Below are 24937 nucleotides of genomic sequence, written 5' to 3'. Positions count from 1 at the left end.
GCTCTCTGGCTCCTATTGCCAGCACGGGAAAGCCTTCTTGACCCCTTACAGTGATAGGTCACTTTGTCACAAATAGTCGCTATCTGTATTACCCTCCCTTGGTTAGGATCGGGCAAAACGTAAACACAAAAATCCATGGTGTTACTGAATAACACTCGATCTGTCTACGTTCAAACCATCACACGTCCTAACACAAAAGGATCCCACATATCAGGACAATGAGAGAAATTGTATGTTACCGCGGGCCAGCAGGGCTAGTTCAGAACGTTGGCGGGTCGCGCGCTGTGGCCGTGTGCCGCTGCACATAACGCGATAATCGCCGCTCGAACAGTGCTCGCGTGCCTCCTCGTTTCAGAAATCAAATCCTCCACAATACTAACATTTTGCTGTTTGTAGATTCACATTTCTACCGGTCAGTGTGGTAACCAGATTGGTGCTGCGTTCTGGGAGACCATTTGCGGCGAGCACGGTCTGGATTTCAACGGTAATTATCATGGTCTTGACGACATCCAAAAAGCGCGTTTGAACGTGTACTTCAACGAGGCTTCGTCCGGAAAGTGGGTCCCCCGTTCTGTGAACGTTGATCTCGAGCCTGGTACCATTGACGCCGTGCGCAACTCCAGAATCGGAAACCTGTTCAGACCAGACAACCACATCTTCGGCCAGTCCTCTGCTGGTAATGTGTGGGCCAAGGGCCACTACACGGAGGGTGCTGAGCTGGTTGACTCCGTGATGGACGTTGTCAGACGCGAGGCAGAAGGCTGCGATTCGCTTCAAGGTTTCCAGATCACACATTCCCTGGGTGGTGGTACAGGGTCCGGTATGGGTACGCTGTTGATCTCTAAGATCAGAGAGGAGTTCCCAGACAGAATGATGGCCACCTTCTCCGTGGTGCCCTCCCCAAAGACTTCCGACACCGTCGTAGAGCCTTACAACGCCACTCTGTCCGTTCACCAGCTGGTTGAGCACTCCGACGAAACCTTCTGTATTGACAATGAAGCGCTATATGACATTTGTCAGAGAACACTTAAGCTGAATCAACCCTCTTACAACGACCTCAACCACCTGGTTTCGTCGGTCATGTCTGGTGTCACTACTTCTCTACGTTACCCAGGTCAATTGAACTCCGATTTAAGAAAACTGGCTGTCAACTTGGTGCCATTCCCTCGTCTGCATTTCTTCATGGTTGGTTATGCCCCACTAACCTCGATCGGATCTCAATCCTTCAGATCGTTGAGCGTACCCGAGCTCACGCAACAAATGTTCGACGCTAAGAACATGATGGCCGCTTCCGACCCAAGAAACGGTAGGTACTTGACGGTGGCTGCCTTTTTCAGAGGTAAGGTATCTGTGAAAGAAGTCGAGGACGAAATGCACAAGGTCCAAACACGTAATTCATCGTACTTTGTTGAGTGGATCCCTAACAATGTGCAGACCGCTGTGTGCTCTGTTGCTCCAAAAGACCTCGATATGTCCGCAACCTTTATCGGTAACTCCACCTCCATCCAAGAGCTATTCAAGAGAGTTGGCGACCAGTTCGCTGCAATGTTCAGAAGAAAGGCATTTTTGCACTGGTACACAAGCGAGGGTATGGAGGAGATTGAGTTTTCTGAAGCCGAGTCGAACATGAACGACCTGGTCAGCGAATATCAACAATACCAAGAGGCCACCGTCGAGGACGACGAAGAGCTTGAATACGCCGACGAACAGCCTTTGCCTGAAAACTTCGAATAAAAAAACCAATACCCATGGCTAAACGCCCTTCAACGCCTCGAATCTTTACTTATCACTTTAATTTGCCAGTCATGTTGCTTCTGTGATTCTAATACTTTTTCTCGATTTTCTGTTTATCCTACGTTATCCTTTTTTTTTGATCAAAGACTTACTGGCAAACTGCACTCTATTGCAAATGTAGTTATATCCATCTTGCTCAAATTATCGAGAGCACCATTTACTAGGGGCCTGTCCTGAGCCTGAGCGCTTAAGTTGCCCCATATTCGTATAACTGTATAGCGGAGTAAAGGAATCGAATTCTGAAAAATTTTCGAAATGACAGATGAGATGAGATGAGATAAAGCAGTTTACTAAGAACTGTGAGCACAGCACCCACGCCAAGCAGAGTTATGTTAAGATTTTCCAGATCTTGCAGCCGAATGCTAGTATCTAAGCGGCTGACCTCACAGCTGAGATGTGTATCTCAGACTGCTTTTCTGAGGAAGCCGTCAGGAAATATCGATGGACTGAGTGGCGCGACAGGTCGGGAAGACATAGGCTTCCTCAAATCATCTTCTGTGTCAATGTCACCACATTTTGGCCCTTTTGACCACTCACATGCTGTCGTCAGCGCTGCTGAATCCAGAGACATAATGAACCTCTGGTCGCTGCTGGAAGCCTGTCTTCATTCGGGATATATGGAACGCGCCTTCTCTATTCTGAAGTCACTCTACGCGTTGAAATCGCATCAGGCGTACTTCATCGATGACTACAACAAATTTCTAATGAAGTACGCGGAAACTCTGCATGACATAAAAGACCTTGACAAGAAACTGTTCCATGATATTCAAGAAACGTTTCCGGCCTGTGAATACAACGACAAAACCCTCGCAATTTTGATTCATCATGCGCTCAAACTCTCTTCTTCTGCTGAGGCGAAGCTGGAACACTGCAAAATTTATTTTAAGATGGCCGTGTCAGGACAAAGAAGTATTTTAAGCAACGTCGATGTCCTTACAGTACCAAACTACAAATCCTTAGTGCATGATCTTAAGTTGGTCAGCCTAAACGAACTTCCAGCTGCTGTACGTCCTCTAATAGAATCCGGTAATATAGTGACCGGGGAAATGCTGTCATCACAACAGTCTTCTGAGATCAATGCTAAGGCGCTCTCTCATGGGGAAGTCGCTCTAGACCGCAACATTGAGCCCCTAGACAAGGACGCCAAAGAACTTTTGGCAGTTGATACTATAGGCATGAAGGTAGTACGACACACATTACTGGGGCTTTCGTTCACAGAGGACCAGAAAAAGCAGATTACATCATTCAACTTTGACACATCCTCTAATTTGCTTAACTTCGATCAAGAGAAAGAGAGCATAGATTTTTTTGAAATGTTTCGCAATCTCAAGAGCGAAGAAGAAAGGCGTTCCTTCGAAAGCGCTCTTGATGAGTTCAATCAGGATAGACAGCACCAGCTCGAAAACCGGGCCACAGACGCTGCAAAAGAGCGCTGGAGGCACGACTTCGAAGAAGCGAAGTCTAGAGGGGATCTCTCCATCCAAAAAAAGCTCAACATTAAACTCTGGGAATGGTTCAACCTTATGCTACCCCTCGTGAAAGAAGAAGTAAGACGCTGCGCTGCGGTGGCAAATAAGACCGCTCAAGATACTTCTTTATCGCCTCAAGAGAAGAAGCAAAACAAGGCCAGGCAAGAATACGGACCTTATCTGACACTGGTTGATCCCGAGAAAATGTGTGTGATTACAATACTAGAACTGTTGAAGCTTAACTCGACGGGCGGAATCATCGAGGGAATGAGGACAGCGAGGGCTGTCATTTCAGTCGGAAAAGCTATCGAAATGGAATTTAGAGCAGAAATGCTTCTGAAAAATGAATCCCACGTTTTCAAGGACGTTAACAAAAAGTCTCATGAATTCAAGCTCATGGTCCAGCGGGCGAGAGCCACTTTCAGATCTATTAAGATAGAAGAATCCAAAGTTCTCTGGCCTCAAGAGGCTCGTGCCAAGATCGGTTCTATTTTGATCTCCATGTTGATTCATGTAGCTAAAGTGAAAGTTGAAGGTGTTGATCCTGTCACAAATGAGAAGATCAAGGGCGAAGCCCCAGCTTTCTCCCATGGGTACCAGTACCACAATGGGTCGAAGCTTGGTGTGCTAAAAATCCACAGATCATTGATTCACCAACTCAATGGCGAACGCTTGGTAGCGGCTGTTCAGCCACAGCTTCTTCCAATGTTAGTAAAGCCGCGCGCTTGGAACAGCTGGAACTCAGGTGGCTATTACTACACCCAATCTACGCTCATTAGATCAAAAGATTCACCCGAACAAGTTGCTTACCTCAAAGCTGTGTCTGATGCAGGTGCCATCGATAACGTCTACCGCGGTTTGAATGTTCTAGGTGAAACACCATGGACAGTCAACCGGAAGATGTTTAATGTTATGTCTCAAGTCTGGAATAGCGGCAAACCATTTTTGGATATACCAGGAATTCAGGAAAAACTCACATTGACACCACAGCCGCCTAGAGATGCAGATCCATCTGTTCACAGGGAATGGAAACTCAAAAACAAAGAGTTGGCAAATGAGTTTTCTGGAAACCGCTCTGCAAGATGTGACGCTAACTACAAGCTTGAGATAGCGAGAGCATTTTTAGGAGAGAAGTTTTACTTCCCCCATAACCTTGATTTTAGAGGACGTGCTTATCCTTTATCACCCCATTTCAATCACTTAGGAAATGACATGAGCAGAGGATTAATGACTTTCTGGCATGGCAAGCGTCTTGGTTCAACGGGCCTGAGATGGCTGAAGGTTCACCTATCAAATCTTTTTGGCTTTGATAAGGCTCCTCTAGAAGATCGTGTACGTTTTGCAGAAGACCACATTGACGATATCAGAGATTCCGCAGAACATCCGCTGGACGGAAAGTGTTGGTGGAAAGAAGCAGATAAGCCTTGGCAGGCTTTGGCAACATGTATGGAGCTCAATGAGGCTTTGAAGATGAGTAATCCCGACGACTTTGTTTCTCACCAACCAGTGCACCAGGATGGTACTTGCAATGGTCTACAGCACTACGCTGCGCTCGGGGGCGACATTGAGGGCGCTACTCAAGTCAATCTTGTCCCTAGCGATCGGCCCCAAGACGTTTACTCTCATGTCGCAAAGTTGGTGGTTGCGAGGCTCGAAAAGGCTGCGGCTAATGGTGATGAGACCGCTGCCCTTCTTAAGGATAAGATAAAGAGAAAAGTTGTTAAGCAGACGGTGATGACTAATGTTTATGGCGTAACATACATCGGAGCCACGCATCAAATTGACAAACAATTGTCGACTCTTTTCAACGACCACAAACGGTCCTACGAATTGTCAAAATATTTGACCAAACATGTATTTGCATCTGTGAGAGAGCTGTTTGAGGGCGCCCACCTCATTCAAGACTGGTTAGGCGAGTGCGCTAAGCGGATTTCAAAGTCTATAAGACTCGATGTCGACGAAAAAACTTTGAAAAATGGCAACAAGCCTGATTTTATGTCTTCTGTTATTTGGACCACTCCGCTTGGTTTACCAATTGTTCAACCTTATAGAGAGAACGGTAAGAAGCAGGTCGCAACAAACCTTCAAACGGTTTTCATAAGTGACCCCTTCGCGATTAATCCTATAAATGCCAGGAGGCAAAAAGCTGGCTTTCCACCAAATTTCATCCACTCCCTAGATGCTTCACACATGTTACTTTCTGCTGCAAAATGTGGAGAAAAGGGTCTCGATTTTGCGGCTGTGCACGATTCATACTGGACGCACGCTTGCGATGTTGACACAATGAATGTTGTTCTAAGAGAGCAGTTCATCAAGCTACACGAGGTCGACCTCATCGAAAGACTGAAGGATGAATTTGATGAGCGCTACAAGAATTACCTACAGATTCTGAAAATAGACAAGAAATCAGAGGTGGCAATGAAGGTAACAGACCTTAAGAAAAAACTAAGCCAAAAGCTCGGAAGGCCGTTTACTTTAGCAGATGAAATCTATATGGAGAAAAAGCGCATCCAGCTGCTGAGCTCAGAAGATGCCTCAGAACAGGCAGAAGGCGCCAACATGGTAACAACAGTCTCCCTGGTTGCTGGAGCAGGTGACATCTCAAATCTTGAAAAGACAAGCGACGCCAGCTGTCTAGTAGTTTTGGCGCCGCTCACTTTGCCTCAAATTCCGCCAAAGGGAGACTTTGATGTCAGGGAGCTAGAGAAGAGTAAGTATTTCTTCTCTTGAGACCTGATCAAAACTGCATATGGACATTTTATGTCCAATTTTAAACCTTGTAAATAAAAACACCAGTCAACCTTTCTCAATATATACCTTCTTTTAATATTTCATGCATTTTTTTGTTAAAGCTCAATACTCATCTAAATAATCTTGCCTTGTCTTTCCAAATTTTCGATCAAAGGTCCTAATGGGTACATCTCCTTTCTATCCACAAGATTGTATTCTTTCGCAAAGCTTATGAAATGAGCAAAAAGAGAGTTCCAATGAGCCTCGAGTGACAAGTGTATAATTTTGTCGAAATGATGGTGATACATGTGGGCGAATATCCTGAACATTTGCACCATTATTCTTTGCATGTCTTGAACAAAATTCTGGGGAAATGGATATCCGTTTTGCGTTGGAAAAAGAGTTTGGTCAGACACCTTGTTGCTGATCCATGTTAGTGCCAGATCAATGTATTGTCCTGCAGGTAAGGAAACCTGTCTACTGTTCGCATCCAGCCACATGTAGTCAGTGTGAGGGCCCGCGTTCATGGTAGGGTAGACGTCCGGTGTAACATACTCGGCGATGATACCGTAGAATTGATTCAGGTTGGTGTAAAACTCGAAAACATTCAGCGCGACCCACTCGCCCAGGTCCACGTACTTTGGCAGCTGTACAATAGTTTTAAAAGAGCCCTTAACGAGAGCAGTCCTCACGAACGGCTCACTCAAGAATAGAGACTGCTGGGTTTCGACTCTTTCTGAAGGTATTGCATGCACCTGTTGCTGTTGCTGCTGCTGTTGAAAACTATTAGTGTTATGAGATGACGGGGCTTGACGAACTGGCGAGTGCACTTGTCTTGAAAGAAGCTTAGAGCTGTTGTTATGAGCGTTCGGATACACAGAGTTCACAGAATTAGCTGTTGTTCCCACATTCTGGTTTTTGGTCTTTTTACTGCTTCTCGTAAATCCTCTTTGTTTTGAGGCCCGTTAGTATTAAAAATCGAATTAGAAGTCCAGAAGCCTCAAAAAATGGCACATACTTGAATGAGTTGAAGAAAGACATCCACGCTTTGAGACTCGCTACGTTTCCTTAGTTCTGGTATGCAACAATGCATTTTATGATGTAGCGATCGAGATCATCAACGAACAATTCGTGACCGATGACCGCTTGGCTTCAACCTCAAAGGCCTTTGGCACTCTACACACGTTATCGACGTAGGCTTGTAAATGTCCTACTACTGAAACCAACAAGATAGCCAGCCTCTCGAACTCTACTTCTTTCTATAAAGTCTGTAGAAAAATCTCATGTTTTCGACCTTCAATGGGTAGTCCATGTCATCTTTTGCACGGTACCATATGGAGTCGTTCTGATCAACGAGCTCCCATTGCCCTTCACTTTCTTCCCCGCGCTTTCCAAGTAGTAGCGTATCGATAAGGAATTGAATAGGAAACTTCTTGGTACCCACCGTGATGTGCGAGTAGCTTCCTGCGCTCTCAGCGATGAGAAGGTAGCAGCCTGAAGAACATTCCTTATTGAGCATCTGGAAGAAGCGGATACTTCCGGCTTTGTCCTCCATAAAAAGCTCGTTTGTGGTGAAAAGTAAGGTAATCAGGTCCAGAGACGGCACACCTAGGTCAGAGGCGCCTGTTTTCAAGACGTTCAGATTGAGTGACTGCACATCTAGATCTGACGAATGGTCAAACAACCAAACATCGCGCATTGTGCCCTTGAGCCTATCCACAACCGCGCTCCAGTCTGCAATGTCAACCAATTTCACGGTCAGTCTCTTGGATTGAACCGCAGATTTGGTGGTTGCGTACTTTGCGTTGAAGTCAATAGAAGGGGTGAAGATACTTGCAATTCCAATAAGCTCACCGCCCGCGCCACCTCCAACACACAAGACGTTACTGCTTGAGCTGCTCTCTTTCTCGCATTTGATAACCTCTCGTACAGGCCGCAGTTGACTGAAAAGAGACGCGTACGCTATTGCTCGGGATGGCGACCACCTTGTACAGTAAGCTGTCCTTTTCTCAAACGAGTTAAAAGCAGCGGGGTAGTCTCTATTGTACAAATCGGTCTTGACACTTTGGATTGCAGCACTGAGCACATCTTGTTCGTTTTTGTAGAGCTCCGGGTCAAAGCAGACTTTGAATAAGTCAACTATATGCTGCGGAGGTAAGCTGGCGGTATGGTGTGTTGGAAGAGTCTTGGTAGCATCCTTTGCCATCTCAGTATGCTGCTGTCCTAAAATGTTGCTAGGTCATCGCATCGACTGAAGAAAATTCCAAATGCTAAAAAAACATGCAATATAGCTAGCTCATCAATGAATTCAAAACGCATCAAAGAAACAACGGCAGAGCGGCCAAAGGCCGCGTGCAGATAAATGCGCGTACTTATGTCCATTATTATACAATTGTTCTTGATACACGATAAACCTGCGCAGAGACGCCTGCAGAGATCCCGGATAAGCAGTCTGAGTCAAACTGCCAACCGGGCCGAGCCGCAGAGTCGCGCCTCGGGCCACCCAACACATATGATTGATTAACACATCAAATTAAAGCCAAACTGAAAAACGAGAAAATAAAATACTTAGGAAGTCCTTGCTAGCTGATGCTATGCAATTACTCTTCGTCTTCCTCGTCCTCTGGGGTGACTTGGTAGAAGGCCAACTTGTATTGGTTGGTCTTGGTGGAGATGAATCTGATCCAGTCTCTCAACTGGTTCTTCTTCAAGTACTTCTTGGTCAGGTACTTCAAGTACTTACCGGAGAACTTGGTGGTCGAGACAACGGTGACAACAGAGTCGTTTTGCTCGACAGTGATGGCGTTACCCAAGTTACCCAAGTGGCCGTCGACCTTGATGTGGTCAATCAAGTACTTGGCGTAAGAAGCTGGGTCGAACACACCGTTTTCGGTTGGGGACGAAACGTCGACGGTGAAGGTCTTGGTGATCTTTTGCTTTCTGGAGGTCTGCAGAGGCCGCCGGTTAGTACTTGAACACGATCCTCAGTTACAAGAATGCCTACTGCTATTAACAATCACAAAGGAACTGTCGCTCCTGATGTAAATAATTAACAAACAGAAAAGCCAAACCACACGGTAGTCGTGTCTTCAATTCGTGGGAGCCTCATGTGTCATCAACAACAGAGATACACTTCGTAACTTATCGTTCAATCATCATATAGCACATACAACTGGGGCCATTGTTCGAGTTTTAGTTCTGAAGACTGATCGTGATGGGTTAACAACTTGAAATCGTGGGCCTTTTCTATATAGGTACCCAAATTCCTGAATTTTTCAGCCAAAAGTTGCGTCGGTTACACATTTTCAAGTTTCCAGCTAAGAATTTTCGAAAAAGTATCCGGACTAACAGAAACATTATGGTGTACAGATTTGCAGTCTCATATCACCAAATACGCGTTAATGCCCTAATGAAAAGTGGAAGCCCTAAAATCATTCAAATTTCAACAGCGCAGTGAACAGTTGAACAGGGTGTGAGACAAGTGCGTCGTAGATGTTCAAAGGCTTGTGTATGGCGCTGAAGAGGGTCAGTTTGTGCTGAAACATGGGAAATGAATCGGACGACGAGTTCGCAGCTGGGCTGAGAGAGCTCAAAATCACTAAACGCAATGCACGCGCGAAGGACGCGAAGGATCGTGCGGCAGACGTGAATGCGTCGTCCACGCCGGCTAAGGAACCAAGAGCTGAGAACATGGAGGCAGAGGGCGCTAGAGAAGCGCTTAAAAGCACTGAAAACCCTAGGGAACAGAATGCGCCCCCGCTTCTAGCCCAGGACCAGGCTGCAGACGTTAATGCACGGGATGAGGAGTCTAATTCCGATTCGTCACAAGATTGGGCGGCAGTGCCTGCGATTTCGTCTTACGACCTGTATAACAATAGTGGCGAGCTGGCCATCAAAGCAGAATGTTCCCCCGGGCCGCAGCGCGACGCGCAGCGCCCCTCGGCCCCAACAGCCGCGGGCCAACAGTCGCCCCAGAAACGCATGTCTACTTTCGGATACACCAAGGTCGCCGACGAAGGCCAGGCACAACGGTCGCAGGTCACCAACAAAAAAACAGAGTTTCTGTTTAACCACAAACTTCTGAATGAATCCAACAGGTCTTTGAACGGGGCAGGCCCTCGCAATGACTCCTTCGACGAGTTTGAGGATCCAGAGGAATCCACCAACGAACTTAACCCAGAAAACCAACTTTCTTTTACCAAGAACTTGCTCAGCGACAAAGAAAAGTTTGCCTATGTTGGGTCCGTATCAGTGCTCGCGGATGAACTATGCACCCGCCTAGCGTTGATCTGTCTATGTACTAATCTCACAGGGCGCAAGAAGCTTGCTCAGAACCTACAAAAGTTACAGAAAGACATGGGCCAATGGAAGAGCACCATCCTACACAGGCTCTACGAGCATATGGATATATCGCCCGAGGAGATCCGCATGGTGGAAGGGCTGACGAGTCACGGCGTAGCTCTAGAAGACCTTTGTAAGTGTCTCAAGGTGTCCCAGGTTGTTGAAAACCCTTGGGAACAAAAGAGTGAAAAAAAGCCCCAAACTCCGGATCTCCAAGAAACCGACGTCAACAATCCTCCCCCCTCCAAAATTCTTCAGCCAATAGACCTGACGAAAGAAGCAAAACTCAAAATAGATGTGGCATGGACAATATTGTGTGATCTTTTTCTCCTGCTTCTTGCAGACACTAATTATGATGCGCGCTCGAGGACTCTGCTCATAAAATTTGCTGAAGTGATGAAGATTTCCCATACTGAGGTCTGTGAGTTCGAAAGGCGAATCATAGATGCGCTAGATATGGAGCAGTCCACTGAAGAACAAGTGTGGAACGAAGATGAGCATATGAAGACACGCAGAAAGAAAAACAAGAGACGTAAACTTTATTATGTGGGGCTTGCAACATTAGGGGGATCCGTTGTGTTAGGGCTGAGTGGTGGATTGCTCGCTCCAGTTATTGGTGCAGGCATAGCCGCAGGTTTATCCACCGCAGGCATAACAGGTGCTACGGGATTTTTGACAGGCGTTGGAGGTACCGCAATTGTTGCCACGACAAGCACGGCAATCGGCGCCAAGATTGGGACGCAAGCCATGTCGAAGAGAATGGGGAGCGTTCGAACATTCGAATTTAGTCCGCTGCATAACAACAGAAGAGTGAACCTTATTGTGAGCGTTTCTGGATGGATGACAGGAAACGAAGATGACGTCCGGCTACCTTTCTCAACTGTTGATCCAGTTGAGGGTGACTTGTACTCTCTTCATTGGGAACCCGAGATGTTAAAATCGACTGGCCAGACCATCAACATCCTGGCAAGCGAAATTTTTACACAAACCCTGCAACAGATATTAGGGGCCACAATTTTGACGGCATTTATGTCAGCTATTCAAATGCCAATGATGTTGTCAAAATTGGGCTATATTATTGACAATCCTTGGAACGTTTCTCTTGACAGAGCTTGGGCTGCAGGTCTGATTTTAGCGGACACACTGATATCTCGCAATTTAGGTCAAAGACCTGTCACTCTAATTGGATTTTCTTTGGGGGCCAGAGTTATTTACTCTTGCTTAATTGAACTGTGTAAGCGTAACGCAGCTGGATTAGTGGAAAATGTTTTTATCTTCGGTTCTCCTGTTGTTTTTAACAAAGAAGAATTGGTAATGGTGAGATCAGTGGTCAGTGGCAGATTTGTTAGTGGGTATTCGGAAAAGGACTGGATTTTATGTTACTTGTTTAGAGCTACCGGAGGCGGCTTCAAAAGTGTACTTGGAATCTCTCCTATAAATGGAATTGAAGGCATAGAGAGCTTTAATTGCACAAAACTTGTGGAGGGGCACATGGCTTACCGTAAAAACATGCCAAAACTACTGAAAAAAATGGGCTTGTCGGTCTTGAGCGAAGAGTTTGTTGACATCGAAGAGGCTGCTGACCCGGAACAAGTACAGAGACAAAGAAAAATGATTCACGAGATCGACGAGGCTCAAAAGAAGATGTCCTCAAGGAAGAAACGCAATAGCTGGGTACCTAAGTGGATGAAGCCTAAGAAAGCTAAATGGCAAGAAATGTGTGAGGAAACAGCTATGAATTATGAAACAAGCACCGAGAAAGATTCTGGCGAGATTATTGAAAGATCCAGACACAGAGAGAAAACCGACGAAGCATTGATTAACACAAGTGCCCTCATGAAAGAGCTTAATAACATTAAGCGGGCTTTAGCCGCTGACCCTGAAGCCGCTTCAAAGCATGATAAAAACCCATCTTGTACTCGTGATGGCGACGATACAGCTCCAATTGAATCCAGAGGAGGTGAAAACAAATTACAATTATTAAGTGCCGGCACTATAGTGCTGCCTGAAGATGAAGTGAGTTATCAAAAGAAAAAATCAGAGCCTGTTAGTTTTGCATTTTCAGATGATTTCTGAGAAGTTACTCAAGCTTGTACCTAGAACCTACGGCTATGTTTGTCTATAAGCAAGTGATGCGTTTAAAGGAGAACTCACAATTTACAAGAAAACTTCTGCGTTTAGTTCGACGTAAGAGGCAGCATATGGCAAATCAAAGTTCTTCATAACCTCAGGGTGCAAAATACCCAATTGCCCGATCTTTTGGGGCTGCTCACCTTCTTTGGACCTGAACATGACATTGGCGCCTCTTCCAGGGAAAAAAGTAGCCACAGAATCATCTTCTTCAATCCAGTATCCTCTTGTACTTGAACCCTTTCCATAGTCTGCCACCCATTGAGTTCTGAAGGTCTGCATTATCTTGCCCAGAAGGCCCTGAATAATCTCAAAGCCTGAGTTTTTGCCAACATAGATTGCACCCCAGTGACGCTCATTATATGCCTTGCGCTCTAGTTTATCGTTTTTGTAAACAACATCACCTGCTTCGAAAACTTTGATTGGCAGAGAGTGCTTACGGTTCTCTCTGACAGTTTTCAAAATACCGGGAAGCAAGGAAGTTCTGACCACCTGGTATTCGCTGGTCTTTGGGTTGGCTAGCTTAACAGCCTGAGTACCATCATCTTCAACTCTCAAAAATTTATAGTTTTCGTCGTGAGAGCACAAGGTCAGGGGCAAAACTTCTAACCAAGAAGCCTGGGCAGATGCTTGTCTAAAAATGTCGGACACTTTGTTGATTGGTAACGCAGCGGCCACAAAGTTAGCATTCGATAGTTTCTTGCCCTTAGGAAGCTTGTTATAGCCGTATCCGATAGCAGCATCTTCCATTATATCACATGGGTGCAAAATATCTGATCTGGTGATGGGAATGTCAACCTTAATAACATCTTTTCCTTCAGGCTGTCCATACAAGGACATCTTTTTCAGATAGTCGCAAATCTGTCCTGCGGAGAGCTCAAGACCCAAGCATGAGTTGATGTACTGAGTAGAAACATTCATCGACTTAGGAGAAAAGTCAGGGGTAGTGCGTGACTGGTGGTTGTGCTCAGAAACAATTTCTACTGGTTCAACCGTGAACTCTTCGGCACAGTAGCGGGAGAACATGGCGACAATTTGATTTATGACAACTTCAACCTTCGTTTTATCAGTAGCTGTGGCTTCAATGAAAATGTTTTTGGTGTTCATAGAGATCTTGGAGTGCTCAGAGTTAATCAATGGAGGTAGAGAACAAATGGTGTTCTCGCTGTCGATGACGACTGGGAACACAGGCGAGTCCTCGATAATGTGGACAAATCTCCCCAAGTTGTTCTTTTGGTCTGGTTGCTTGTAGAATTGAATTAGCTCAGCACCATCAAACTCCTTACTTTGGTTCAGAGGAATGAACTTGATGTCCTTTGGTGGTAGGGCCTTGTAGTAAAATGGCCCCTTGATAGTGTCGGCATCATGCGTACCCATAGCGACGAGGCTTCTGTTTCTGCACAAGTTAGAGTGCAGCTTGTCCTGCAAATCAATGAAAGACTGGTACGAAGTTTCCGTGAAAGTAACGCCTCTCAAAATTGCCGCCGCAGCATAAGGTCTAATTTGTTCCGTGGATGGTTCGATGAAGAGTTTGGTGGTAGGCTGCGACAACTTGTACTGAGGTCTCTGGGCCTTGCCCAAAAACTCATTCAGTGCCTGAGCAATGCCTTCAGTGCACAAAAGGTCGTAACGGTTGGCCCCGATTTCAATCTTCAGCTCTGGCTCCTCATTGTTTTTCAATGCTTCTTCGGTAGTATCTTCATCAAGTTCAATACCAAATTCGAAACAAAGCTCGTCAAACTCCTGCGTTGAGTAATTTTTACCAAGCAGTTCGAAAAAATGCTTTTTGGGAACCGAGACGGTAGGCATTATAGTTAAGTTAAGGCTTGATTTCCTTCCTTACAAGACTGTGGAGGTATGCGATCAATCTTTACTCACTACAAGTCATCGAGATGTTTTGAAAATTTTATAGTCGTGGCGGGTGACCGTAATATAGACTAAGCTCCGAACTCTTACACGCCAAAGCGAAGGGCGGACTCATTGATAGCATTATGTCTGTCCTAGAATCAAGAGTTTCATTTTAAATAACTTCATGCTCCGCGTCGCTGATACTGTTTTCTTCTGATTCCTGGCTTTTCTTGAGCGAGTACTTCAACAGCAGCGACCGGAGTTGTTGCACACTGACTGGCCGCTCCAAGACTTCATCAAAAGCGCAGGCCTGCTGTGCTTCTTGGAAGTAGGCAGTGACTGCAATTATGGAAGTAGTAGAGTTGACACTGTTGGTATTCCGTAAAAGCTTCACAATGTCTATTGCGCCAAGTTTAGGCAGTTTTAGCGCCGTGAAAATAAGATCGAATTTAACGTCACTAGTGGCTCTTCTTACCATCTCATCGCCCATAGAAACGCTCACAACGGAGCACCCCAAACTCTCCAAGTCTCTTGTAAGCTTGAATCTATGGATCGGAATCGGTTCGCAAACCAGCACATCCATATTGTATGCAATGTCACTGATGCCAGATGAGCTCTCACGGCCGCTTCTCCTTCGCCCACGTGTACTGTTGGCCCTTGATAGAGCTTTTAACCTCTCGCCCTCGTCGACGGCAAAATCGCCCAAACTGGACCTCATAGAGGATGTCCTAGAATGAAGTCTCGCTCTCGATGAAGCAGCTTGCGGCGAAAGCGGGGATTTGAAACGAAAGGCTGGGGATGGCGAGTCGCCCTCGTCATGATTCGGAGAAAGCGAGTTTGGGCTAACTTCCACAGCGGAAGGAGCACTACGCCTGGATACCATTGCGTTATCAACGCTATCTCTTCTGCAGGGAGAATGGTTTTTTGACGATCCTGGTGAAGTGGAAGCCTTAAGAGAGAGCGCTGGAGTGCCAGGGGGTTGCGCGCCTTGAGAAGGCTTGGCGTACCGTAATTTGCTCGAAGTGTCGGATGACGAGCTAGAGCCACTTAGGCCGCGATGGTGATGGAGGTGATGATGTGCATGTTCAGCAAGATGCTCGCTCTTGAGCCGATTTATCGCGTCTTTGTTAGCTTTGTCTAAGGCTGGCAAATTTCTGAAGTTAAAAGACCCAAACTCAGTTTGAACCTCGTTTAGTTTACTCACCCTTCTCTCTCTTAAGTGTGGAGGGATCGCTAAGGGAATGTATTTGGTAGTTGGCGAACTATGGTTGCTGCCACTTTCCTGTGGAGGCTCCAAAACGGAACCTATGGTAAGCTTCTGGACAGGCGTACTAGATTGGCTACTACGCTCACTGTTGGTTCTCTTTGGCGCTCTTTCGGAACTGTGCTCAATCAAGTCATTTGCTCTAGGGTGCTCTTGATCTGATTCGCTGAAATCCTCAAGTTGGGCACCACGGAGATCAAAATAGTCAGTGCTTTCAGGATGAGCAACTTCCGGCACGAATGAGCCATCCTCTTCGTAGAGCTGTACAAAGTTGACATCCTGGAAGTAAGGATGATCGAAAATTTCTTGAGCACCATTGGCCCCCAATCTCTTGTTCGGGTCAACAACTAAGAGCTTCTCGACGAGGTCTTTAGCTTCCGGTGGGATGTACTCTTTTTCAGTTTCTGCGTCAGGGAATTCTGGCCAATCGATCTTTCCTGCGAGGATGTTGCTAAAAACTTCTTCAACCGTAGGTGCATGAAACGGTGGATATCCGAAAAAGAATTCAAACAGCATGCACCCTACTGACCACCAGTCAGAACAATCAGTTTCTCCCGTTCCCTTGATAGTTTCAGGAGCAAGATAATCTGGAGTGCCAAAAAATTTCTTCTCAGTTCTTGAATCATCTGGATTGTACAAAGCATAATCTGGCGTTGGACTGTTTTCCCAGTTTTCTGAAACACTAGAATTCGTGTGTCTATGCAGAGAGCATGGTGGTGGAGTGTTGTCTCTCGAGATATCTGTCATCGAGAAAGAGAGTTGAGAGCCTGACTTGTGCAAGGGAGGTGCGTCGACCATTGATTGAGAGCTGGAATTAGAATTTGATCGCTCGGCCTTAGATCCCACGTTATCAAACGCGTTAGCTAAAGAAGGCGAGTCGGATTTTAGTTGCCACTTGAAAGAGCCTCCGAGGTTTATCTCCTCTGAAGTCGCACTTCCCTTCCGGCTATTGGTTAGCAAACGCCCTTTTTGATTAACACCCGTATGTCTAGTTACCAGCCCCATCCTGGAGAGCCCAAAGTCGGTGAGCTTAAGATGGCCTCGGCGGTCAATCAGCAAATTGTCAGGTTTGAGATCGTGGTGAATAATTCCGCTTTCATGCATATCAGCAACTCCATAAATAACTTCGCTGATGTACTGTTTGGCCCACTTATCAGGAAGGCTTCCCATCATCTTGATGAGAGTCCCGAGGTCGCCTCCACTCAGATATTCCATGACCAAAAAGAGGTTGCCTCTGTTTTGGAATGTCGCAAACAGTCTAGCGACATATGGCTTGTTGCTTTGAACCATCATAATGGCTCTCTCTGATTTAACATTGGTAACCTGGTTCTTCGCGATCATATCCGACTTTTTCAAGACCTTGATAGCGAAGTATTCGCCTGTAATTTTCCTTTTCGCTAGAAAAACGCTGCCGTATGCACCTTTGCTAATTGGCTTGATGATATCATAATCTTTAATGCTCGGTGTACTTGGTTTCGCCTGATTAGTAGCCAAGAGAAGGGGGGACAGCGGCTGTTTTGGTACTAGAGCAGTGTGCGTTTCTGGAGTCAAATAATCAGATGATGCAGCATAAGGGGAGGTTACTGGCGAGCGGTCAAAGCTCTGGTTAAGAGGCCTTGAGACAAAATTTCTCTGAAGAGAGGATAAAGGTGTGTTAAAACCCGCAGAAGATGCTAGCGAGTCTCTTCTTGGAGTGAACTCGTGTATATTGCTTAGTTTAGGATGCACATTTGGCTCAGGAAGCACGAGTTTAGGGGTACCTGTTGCCGACTTAAACATCTCTGCATCTTCTTGTCTTGTTTCCTCGTGAGTTTTATCATGCTCCGCCAGAGTCTGCTTGGGCGTAACAGAGCGAGATAGTGGCCTTGAATTCGAACAGCTATCACTCATAGCACTCGAATTTCTAGCTGTGTGCCCCAAAGTATCTCGCGGTATTTCGTCTGTACCAACGTAAGCATCAGAAAATATTTCACCTTGTGGCTTTTGGGGCTGTGGCGAGGCAATTTTACCTCCTGGAACATTTTCACTCCCGTTGACGGTAACGCAGACGGGAGACTTCGTCATAGGCCGAAAAACCTCGGTGTCGCTGATGCTGTTGAGGCGATTTCGCTCTATTCTTTCGCGGATAATTTGCAAAACGTAGTTATCAATCTCATTCTTGATCTTGAGGGAATATCGCATGGCGTTATCCAGTCGAAATAAGTATTCAATTTTTTGAGAAGCCAAAAACATAGTGTCAGACTTGAGAAGATTCACTGCTGGATTTTTGCTGTCTGATTGAGAGTTCCACTTGACCACTTGCTCTATATTCCTTTGAGTGGCAGGAGAGAACTCGTAAAATAAGTTTATACTTTCGTTTTCCAGGGGATTTGCACTGCTTGTTCCTCTGAGCTCGCTTGTATTTGTGTTGATTGCACCATCGCAAAGTTCTAAAAGTCCGGCTAACTCTTTGAAGGGGAAACTCAGGCTCTGAAATATTGAGCTCGAGTTTTTTCTAGCGTTTGAAGACTTTTTGAAAATGTCAAGAGGCGATTGAGAACCATGGGGAATTGAATTGCCCTCACTTGTAGCTAGTATCCCTTCTTCAGGTTTCGGTAAGGGCAAGCCTTTGTAGTTCGTGATGCGCCCATCGTTTGCTTCAAGAGAAGCGAACATTTCTTCCAGAAATAGCTTTCGTTCCACTAATTTGTCGTGAAGAAGTTGCACCATACTTTCTATCTTATGTTCAACTATGCATGATTCGGAGTGCGTTTCGAGCCACCACGCCGGAACCGGAGACTCGCAAACTCTGCAGAGTTCATTTTTAGGAGTGGGTAAGTCAGCTTCGTCAGTTACCATAGAGCTTTCAACCTGAGTCAAATACTGGGAAAAGATTGTGGCGCCAAATCCAAGCCTCTTTACTAGCTCAAGCGGAAGATTATCCAGAGCACCCATCTCGCAAAAGGGTTTAACAATCCACATTGAGTGCGTAGGCAGATTTTTTGAGCTTTCAGAAATCACTATGCCCTGTGCTTCTAATTCTATAATACCTTTTTCGTCTCTTGCAGCTATGTCAGTTGATTCAGAGTCGGCTTCGATGACGTTTTCGCTCTGATTTTGGTTTCCGGACTCGACTAGGAATCGAACCCTATAACTACAATCCTCTCTAAGCATCAAGTCAACTGCTCTTTGAAATACGTTACGGTCCTGGTCACTGCCAACAAGAATGTCGGAAATAGCTTTACCGACAACATCGCTTGTGTCGGTGCCCACTATGTCATGCCAAATCGGACTCACGTATCTGATTATTCCATTCATTTCAAGCTCAAGTAGTATACTAGCGCTCGTATCCGTAGCCAGCTTCAAATACTCATCATATGACAGCGTTGAACCGGAACGCGAGCCTAAGGACGTAACTTGAGAGTTTGCAGAATCGGGACTGGTGCTCCTAGCGGACCGCTGCTCATGTCCCTCTCCAATTGACAAAGAGCCGAGATCCATCATGCCAGCTTGCAGCGGTGGTCTAGAGTTTGGCGGACTCTGTTTTTGTACCTTTAGCAATGCCTAGTGCTAAAACAGGTCGAGATCAATTCGAGATAATCTATAAAGAAAATCGAAACTCGACGCCCACTAATACGGTCAAGTCAGCGACCTTCAGAGACTTTTCTAAAGCCTTAGTTAGTTTAGTTGTTCTTGTGTGGTATATATTCCCTGCAGCGCAATGGCAGGACTTCTATTGAAATTGATATCTATGAAAATACCCGTGCCGTTGCGAACACATAAAGAACAGCATTAAAAAACGCGCCCCGCACAAACAAATTAGCAAACTGAGGCTCTGTGAGTCGCTTTTGTGAGGCGTTTCGAAAGCCAAATTGTTAACTGTTCTTTTGTAAACACTTTATTGTTCGTCTTTTCAGTCTTGTAGAAAGCGTAAATTCGAGATACCTCGTCTGGCCGACCAGGGAATAAATACGACTGGGTCTATGTTACCATCAGAACAAGGAAGGGCAATTTACAAGCTACTCGCAAATAATGGAAAGAGCTCAGGATTTTGCATTGAAAGTATTTTTGAGCCTTCAGTTTAGAGCGCTGGTAAATTGATCTTTTAGCTTTTGAACAAAACCGCATGTGGACCTCGATAGCTAAGAAAAGACTTCCCCGCTCCATTCTAACAGCATCAACTAGCAAGCGCTTGCTGCAAAATACCAAAAAGACAGCGTTGTCCAATATTTACAAACAGAAGAACCCCTACTTGACTCATAAAGCGAGCGCACCAAAATTCGTCAAATTAATCAGAATGAGCGGTAGCGAGTTAAATACTAAGCAAGAGGCGCCCTCCATTTCAAGGCCTATCGTTTGGGTTGATTGTGAGATGACTGGTCTAGATCACGTAAACGACCACATCATCGAAATCTGCTGCATCATCACAGATGGAGACTTGAACATCATTGATGAGGCCGGGTACGAGAGCGTTATACACTGCGACAAGAAGATCATGGACGCTATGAACGAGTGGTGCATAGACCACCACGGCTCTAGCGGTCTCACGCAAAAAGTGTTGGACTCTACAAAGACTACGGGGCAAGTTGAAGAAGAGTTGCTCGCCTATTTGAGAAAATACATCCCTGCAGAGCGCAAGGGTGTCCTCGCGGGGAACTCGGTCCACATGGACCGAGTATTCATGATGCGAGAGTTCCCAAAGGTCATTGACCATCTGTTTTACCGAATTATCGATGTGAGCACCATTATGGAGGTCTCATTCAGGCACAACCCAGACCTAGCGTCTGTATTCCCGCGTAAGAAGGGTGCGCACACGGCCAGGGCTGACATACTGGAAAGTATCGCGCAGCTCAAATGGTATCAAGACCACTATTTGAAGAACAGTAGCGAAACGCAGGAGTTTGTTGAAGGGCGCAGAAGAGAGATGGTTATAGAGGAAGTTGCGCAGTCTGTCGCCTCCGCTACTACTACCGTCGGAAAAACGGCCGAAGAGGCTGCTGGGAATCCTCCCACCAATGTCACAGACACCGCCGCTGCAGCAGCAAAAAGATCTTCCACCGATACAGAGCTACCTCTCAAAAAGCAGAAGCTCGACTAAAATGTCACACTACAAAACATAGCTACATGAAACAGCCAGACCCCAAACTGCTGTCGCAATGTGGCTGGAGAAGCCGCGCAGCCAAGCGACTTCCCGCAGCCGAGGAGTCCGGCTATTCTCGCCGCTCTGAAACAATATCCACCACTGTGCAGCACCGCTGGTACATCAGCCTCAAACCACCTTATACAAGGGGGGGCTGTGGTTTCGCGTTTGACGTCCGTCCAAAACTTTCTCTACGACAGTTTTATGATTCGTGTTCTTTCCAAATTGATACATATGGGGATTTTCGTAAAATAGTATTAAGTAGAGCATTTTTAGAACCTGAGAATTTTTCCTGAGAATCAGATATAAAAGCAGTGCTGGAGGGTGATTTTAATCTTTCCGGAGTTTTCAGACGTCGGAAAACAAGCTCTCTCTGGGCACTGAGTCAGGCGGAACAAAAAGATTCAAAAGAGTAAAGAATGAGCACAAGCATTAACGACATACCCGTTGATTTCAAATCGACGCTGCCCCCACGCAAAAGAGCGAAGACTAAAGAGGAGAAAGAACAGAGACGTATTGAACGCATACTGAGAAATAGAAGAGCCGCACACCAAAGCAGGGAAAAAAAGAGACTGCACCTGCAGCACCTTGAAAAAAAGGCTTGGTTGTTGGAACAAATCCTTGCGCAAGTCAAAGTGGAAGAACTCGTCAAGAATGACATGAATCTTCGAATCATGTATGACGAGTATCAAACACTAGCGACGGAACCTGCGGCGGCTGATTCACCTTCCGGAGATCTTCTCCATGATCACATGCTGGATTCCCAAAAGACGCCGGAGTCCCTGGATGCATCTTCACACGTAAACTGCACCCCCGTGTCGCAGTCCGCGTTGATGTCGTCGCCTTCTCCGGCGCTTGAGTCACCTTTGAGCCAACCTCAAGTCAAACGCGAGAGTGTCTCTGACGAGCCTTTCGAGGTGAGTTTGGCTCAACCAAACATGGAGTTCAATTTCGATAATAGCGTACCTGACGTCAATAACTGGAATCTTCTCCTCACAAACGATACTGAAAACCTAACGAGCTCGACCAACGAAGACGAGCCACCCGTTTTTGACATGACTGATAATTCCTGGGCCCTTGACCCTACGCGCGATCCAGCCGTGATTCGCCGCCTTCTTAGAGCATGAGAAGTGGAAACATTTCGAGAAATTGCGATAGTGAGAGTTTTCCCCCGCCCTAACCGAACACCTTAAGTGGTTGTTTGGTTTATCCCCTGTTCCGCCTGACCAGTGATCGCATCTCAATTATCTCGCTCCCTTCTCATCTCTGCTTGACCTGCCCGAAGCGCAGTCAGGTTCTTTACCCCTGGAATTAGATGATTTCATCACCATTAACTGAAATGGTGGGTGTGGTTTTGTCCAATTGCGAAAGTCAAGATTGTAGTTTGAAGCTTGGCCGGTAAGACGTTGCATGTGGCGCGCCCTTGGGGCTGCGACTGGTGAACAGATCGAATACCGTGCCCTTTGCTCTCCAACATTCAGTCTTTTCTTTCAAGATAGGTATCTTGGTTGGTTTATAGTCGTTCATGAAGAGGCGCAAATGGCCGTCTCACGACGTTTGTATATTAGTTTTTGTTTAGTGACACATGTTAGTGCATACATTTTTCAAATTGGAAAAGCTCAGGTTTTAATACGTAGTTCGTTCTAGTGTTGTAATCCTAAGGGAAGAGCAGCTAAGTTCATCAAGATGTCTGACAGTGACACCAACATCCCTTTCCCTGACATTGACCCTTACGAGGTGCTCGGCGTGAATAAGTCGGTCACCGAGAAGGAGCTCAAGAAATGTTACAGGAAACTTATGCTGCGTTGCCACCCAGACAAGACTAAAGACTGGACCCCAGAAGCCAAAGAGAAGTTTCATAAGATACAGTTTGCGTTCGAGGTGCTCGACAAGTTCAAGGAGACTTATGACAAGACAGGCTCCGTCGAGGCCTGTTTCAAAGGCTCAGATTTCGCAGACTGGAAGGACCTTTTCGACATGGACGTTGCGATAAACAAAGACACGATTGCAGCTGACAAGGCCGTGTACAGGGGCAGCACTGATGAATCACAGGACATCCGCGACTCCTGGCAAGCCAATGCGCAAGGCAAAGTAAAAAAACGCTACAATCCGGACGAAGACCAGTTTACACTACTTTTCCAGGAAGTGCCACACATAGAGGCCAACGAAAGCGACGAGGCTTATCTCTTCAATCTGGTTTCCGAACTGTTGAAAAAAGGCGAGATCACAGACTCTGACGGCAGCTTCGAGCGCTGGACGAAGAACAGGAAAAAGTACTTGAGGGCTCTTCAGAAAAAGCTTGCCAAGGAGGAAAAACTCGCCGAGGAAATGCTTTCGCAAATGGAGGAAAAGAACGCTGTCTCGGACGAAGCAGAACTGAAAAGGGCTATTCAAAAGAAGAACAAAAACTCGTTTGACTCTTTGATATCGAGGCTTGAGAGCCAAGCTAAGAGCAAGAACAAACGTAGAAAGCACGCTGAGCCCGACGATGAAGAATTTGAAAAAATAAGGTCAAAAATATCCAAGAAGCGCGGATGACCGGCGCAATTGCCAATCCTAGGAAATTAAGTCATCCATTCGAGCTCGCCTCCGTCCGTCGTGAGTTTAATGCACCTTAATGTGGGGTATATAAGCCGGAGACAACCTGCCAGAGCTTCGACCTCCGCCAAGAAGCTCCAGTCTGGCAGAGAACACCGCCATCCGAAATGTCCACTGATATCCTACTAATACCTGGTCCCATTGTTATCAGCAAGCGAGTTCAAGACGCGTTGGGAACTCCCTCCGTTGCACACACATGCCCGGAGTTTGTTGCGAAGTTTTCTGACACGCTCAAGAACACGCGCCGACTGTTCAAGGCTGGGGACAGCGCCCAGCCCGTTGTCCTAGCTGGATCAGGCACGCTGGGCTGGGATATCACCGCATCCAACTTAATTTGCCCGGAAGAGAAGGCGCTAGTACTGTCGACTGGGTTTTTCTCAGACTCTTTTGCGGACTGTTTGACAGCATACGGCGCCGAGGTGCGCAAGCTGAACGCCCCTCTGGGCGACGTTGTTCCTTTGGATGAAGTCCGCAGTGCCCTCAAAAAGGACGCGTACAAACTGATAACAATCACTCACGTGGACACATCAACAGCAGTGCTAAGCGATGTCAAATCTATTTGTGAAGTAGTCAAGGAGATTTCACCCGAGACGCTGATTGTTGTGGATGCCGTGTGCTCGGCTGGATGCGAAACGCTTGATTTCGACGCCTGGGGAATTGATTACGCATTGACAGCGTCTCAAAAAGCTTTAGGTGCCCCTCCAGGACTCAGCATCTCAATGTTGAGCCAGCGTGCTACTCGCGTAGCTCTTCAAAAAGAAGAGCAGCACACGTTCTTCACTAGCCTGAAGAAATGGATCCCAATCATGCAAAACTACGAAAAGCGCCAGGCGTCCTATTTCGCAACACCTGCAGTCCAGCTAGTCAACGCTCTGAAAGAGTCGACCGGTGAGATTCTGGAGTACGGTTTGGACAAACGCATTGAAAAGCATCGCGAAGTTAGCGAGTGGTTCAAAAGCCACCTGACTGGCGCGATGGGTCTGAAGCTTGTCAGCGCGAACGACGCGGTTTCCGCGCATGGGCTGACGGCAGTGTACGTGAAGGACCCCCCAGCAGCGATTTCCGCGCTCAAGGCGAGGGGAATTGTCATTGCAGGCGGCATCCACAAGGATATCAAGGGCGAATACATTCGTATAGGTCACATGGGCGAGTCTGCCTGCAATGATTCGCTCAAGCATTTGCAGAAGTGCATAGATGCTTTGAAGCAAGCGGCGCTCTAAGGGCGACCAGTATGTATGTATTTAAAAGGTGGCCTAGTCATCGAAGCAATATTTATGGTTTTAGCTGGTATGCCGGAGCGCCTGCTGGGAGCGAATTGCCAAAGGGCGTTTGTGTGTTTTCCGTAATTGCGCACTGCCATTGTGACGCTGGCACTGCGAAAGACAGGTTCAAGTTCCAAAACTAAAAAAATTGTCACTACCTTGCCAATTTATGGTTCTGGCGGAGCAAGCAAAGAGGAGAAAGCAACGCTGCTAGCATTTCACTACAGCTGGATGGGAACAAATTAACAATTCTACGGTTCAAGCTTCGCAGCGGGGCTAAGTGCGCGATTTGGGCCACCGCCAGCAGCCTAAGGCACCCGAAAGTGCAAAGGCGACTTCGCTAACTAGCGCTACCACTGCAGGACCCAAAGCGTCAACTCCG

At 46.4% G+C, this 24937-nt stretch overlaps 12 protein-coding genes across 12 annotated transcripts; 7 read left to right on the top strand and 5 right to left on the bottom strand.

The window, feature by feature from the left end:
• Positions 1-218: 218 nt before the first annotated feature.
• On the top strand, positions 219-1734 carry TUB2 (beta-tubulin; the record flags this gene model as incomplete). Its single annotated transcript, XM_002555796.1, has 2 exons — positions 219-230; positions 397-1734. The coding sequence occupies 2 exons, from the start codon at positions 219-221 to the stop codon at positions 1732-1734; spliced, it is 1350 nt and encodes a 449-aa protein (XP_002555842.1).
• Positions 1735-2123: 389 nt separating this feature from the next.
• RPO41 (DNA-directed RNA polymerase) lies at positions 2124-5993 on the top strand (the record flags this gene model as incomplete). Its single annotated transcript, XM_002555795.1, has 1 exon — positions 2124-5993. The coding sequence occupies one exon, from the start codon at positions 2124-2126 to the stop codon at positions 5991-5993; it is 3870 nt and encodes a 1289-aa protein (XP_002555841.1).
• Positions 5994-6127: 134 nt separating this feature from the next.
• On the bottom strand, positions 6128-7034 carry MOB2 (Mob2p; the record flags this gene model as incomplete). The annotated part of the gene is made up of 2 exons (XM_002555794.1): positions 6128-6941; positions 7012-7034. 2 exons carry the CDS (start codon positions 7032-7034, stop codon positions 6128-6130), a joined length of 837 nt encoding a protein of 278 aa, XP_002555840.1.
• Positions 7035-7242: 208 nt separating this feature from the next.
• On the bottom strand, positions 7243-8199 carry BMT6 (25S rRNA (uracil2843-N3)-methyltransferase; the record flags this gene model as incomplete). The annotated part of the gene is made up of 1 exon (XM_002555793.1): positions 7243-8199. The coding sequence occupies one exon, from the start codon at positions 8197-8199 to the stop codon at positions 7243-7245; it is 957 nt and encodes a 318-aa protein (XP_002555839.1).
• A 394-nt stretch (positions 8200-8593) lies between these two features.
• KLTH0G18678g (60S ribosomal protein eL22) lies at positions 8594-9175 on the bottom strand (the record flags this gene model as incomplete). The annotated part of the gene is made up of 2 exons (XM_002555792.1): positions 8594-8941; positions 9164-9175. The coding sequence occupies 2 exons, from the start codon at positions 9173-9175 to the stop codon at positions 8594-8596; spliced, it is 360 nt and encodes a 119-aa protein (XP_002555838.1).
• A 361-nt stretch (positions 9176-9536) lies between these two features.
• On the top strand, positions 9537-12410 carry MIL1 (Mil1p; the record flags this gene model as incomplete). The annotated part of the gene is made up of 1 exon (XM_002555791.1): positions 9537-12410. One exon carries the CDS (start codon positions 9537-9539, stop codon positions 12408-12410), a length of 2874 nt encoding a protein of 957 aa, XP_002555837.1.
• An 81-nt stretch (positions 12411-12491) lies between these two features.
• FRS1 (phenylalanine--tRNA ligase subunit beta) lies at positions 12492-14273 on the bottom strand (the record flags this gene model as incomplete). The annotated part of the gene is made up of 1 exon (XM_002555790.1): positions 12492-14273. One exon carries the CDS (start codon positions 14271-14273, stop codon positions 12492-12494), a length of 1782 nt encoding a protein of 593 aa, XP_002555836.1.
• Positions 14274-14484: 211 nt separating this feature from the next.
• RIM15 (protein kinase RIM15) lies at positions 14485-19059 on the bottom strand (the record flags this gene model as incomplete). Its single annotated transcript, XM_002555789.1, has 1 exon — positions 14485-19059. The coding sequence occupies one exon, from the start codon at positions 19057-19059 to the stop codon at positions 14485-14487; it is 4575 nt and encodes a 1524-aa protein (XP_002555835.1).
• A 622-nt stretch (positions 19060-19681) lies between these two features.
• On the top strand, positions 19682-20653 carry REX2 (Rex2p; the record flags this gene model as incomplete). Its single annotated transcript, XM_002555788.1, has 1 exon — positions 19682-20653. The coding sequence occupies one exon, from the start codon at positions 19682-19684 to the stop codon at positions 20651-20653; it is 972 nt and encodes a 323-aa protein (XP_002555834.1).
• A 461-nt stretch (positions 20654-21114) lies between these two features.
• Positions 21115-21822, top strand: HAC1 (transcription factor HAC1; the record flags this gene model as incomplete). Its single annotated transcript, XM_002555787.1, has 1 exon — positions 21115-21822. The coding sequence occupies one exon, from the start codon at positions 21115-21117 to the stop codon at positions 21820-21822; it is 708 nt and encodes a 235-aa protein (XP_002555833.1).
• Positions 21823-22381: 559 nt separating this feature from the next.
• On the top strand, positions 22382-23233 carry KLTH0G18546g (KLTH0G18546p; the record flags this gene model as incomplete). The annotated part of the gene is made up of 1 exon (XM_002555786.1): positions 22382-23233. The coding sequence occupies one exon, from the start codon at positions 22382-22384 to the stop codon at positions 23231-23233; it is 852 nt and encodes a 283-aa protein (XP_002555832.1).
• Positions 23234-23400: 167 nt separating this feature from the next.
• On the top strand, positions 23401-24513 carry AGX1 (alanine--glyoxylate transaminase; the record flags this gene model as incomplete). Its single annotated transcript, XM_002555785.1, has 1 exon — positions 23401-24513. One exon carries the CDS (start codon positions 23401-23403, stop codon positions 24511-24513), a length of 1113 nt encoding a protein of 370 aa, XP_002555831.1.
• Between the last annotated feature and the right edge of the window lie 424 nt (positions 24514-24937).

Source organism: Lachancea thermotolerans (assembly GCF_000142805.1).
Source record: "Lachancea thermotolerans CBS 6340 chromosome G complete sequence".
NCBI classification, from domain to species: domain Eukaryota; kingdom Fungi; phylum Ascomycota; class Saccharomycetes; order Saccharomycetales; family Saccharomycetaceae; genus Lachancea; species Lachancea thermotolerans.
Note: the sequence above shows the minus strand (reverse complement) of the source record. Positions and strands in the feature narration are given on the sequence as shown.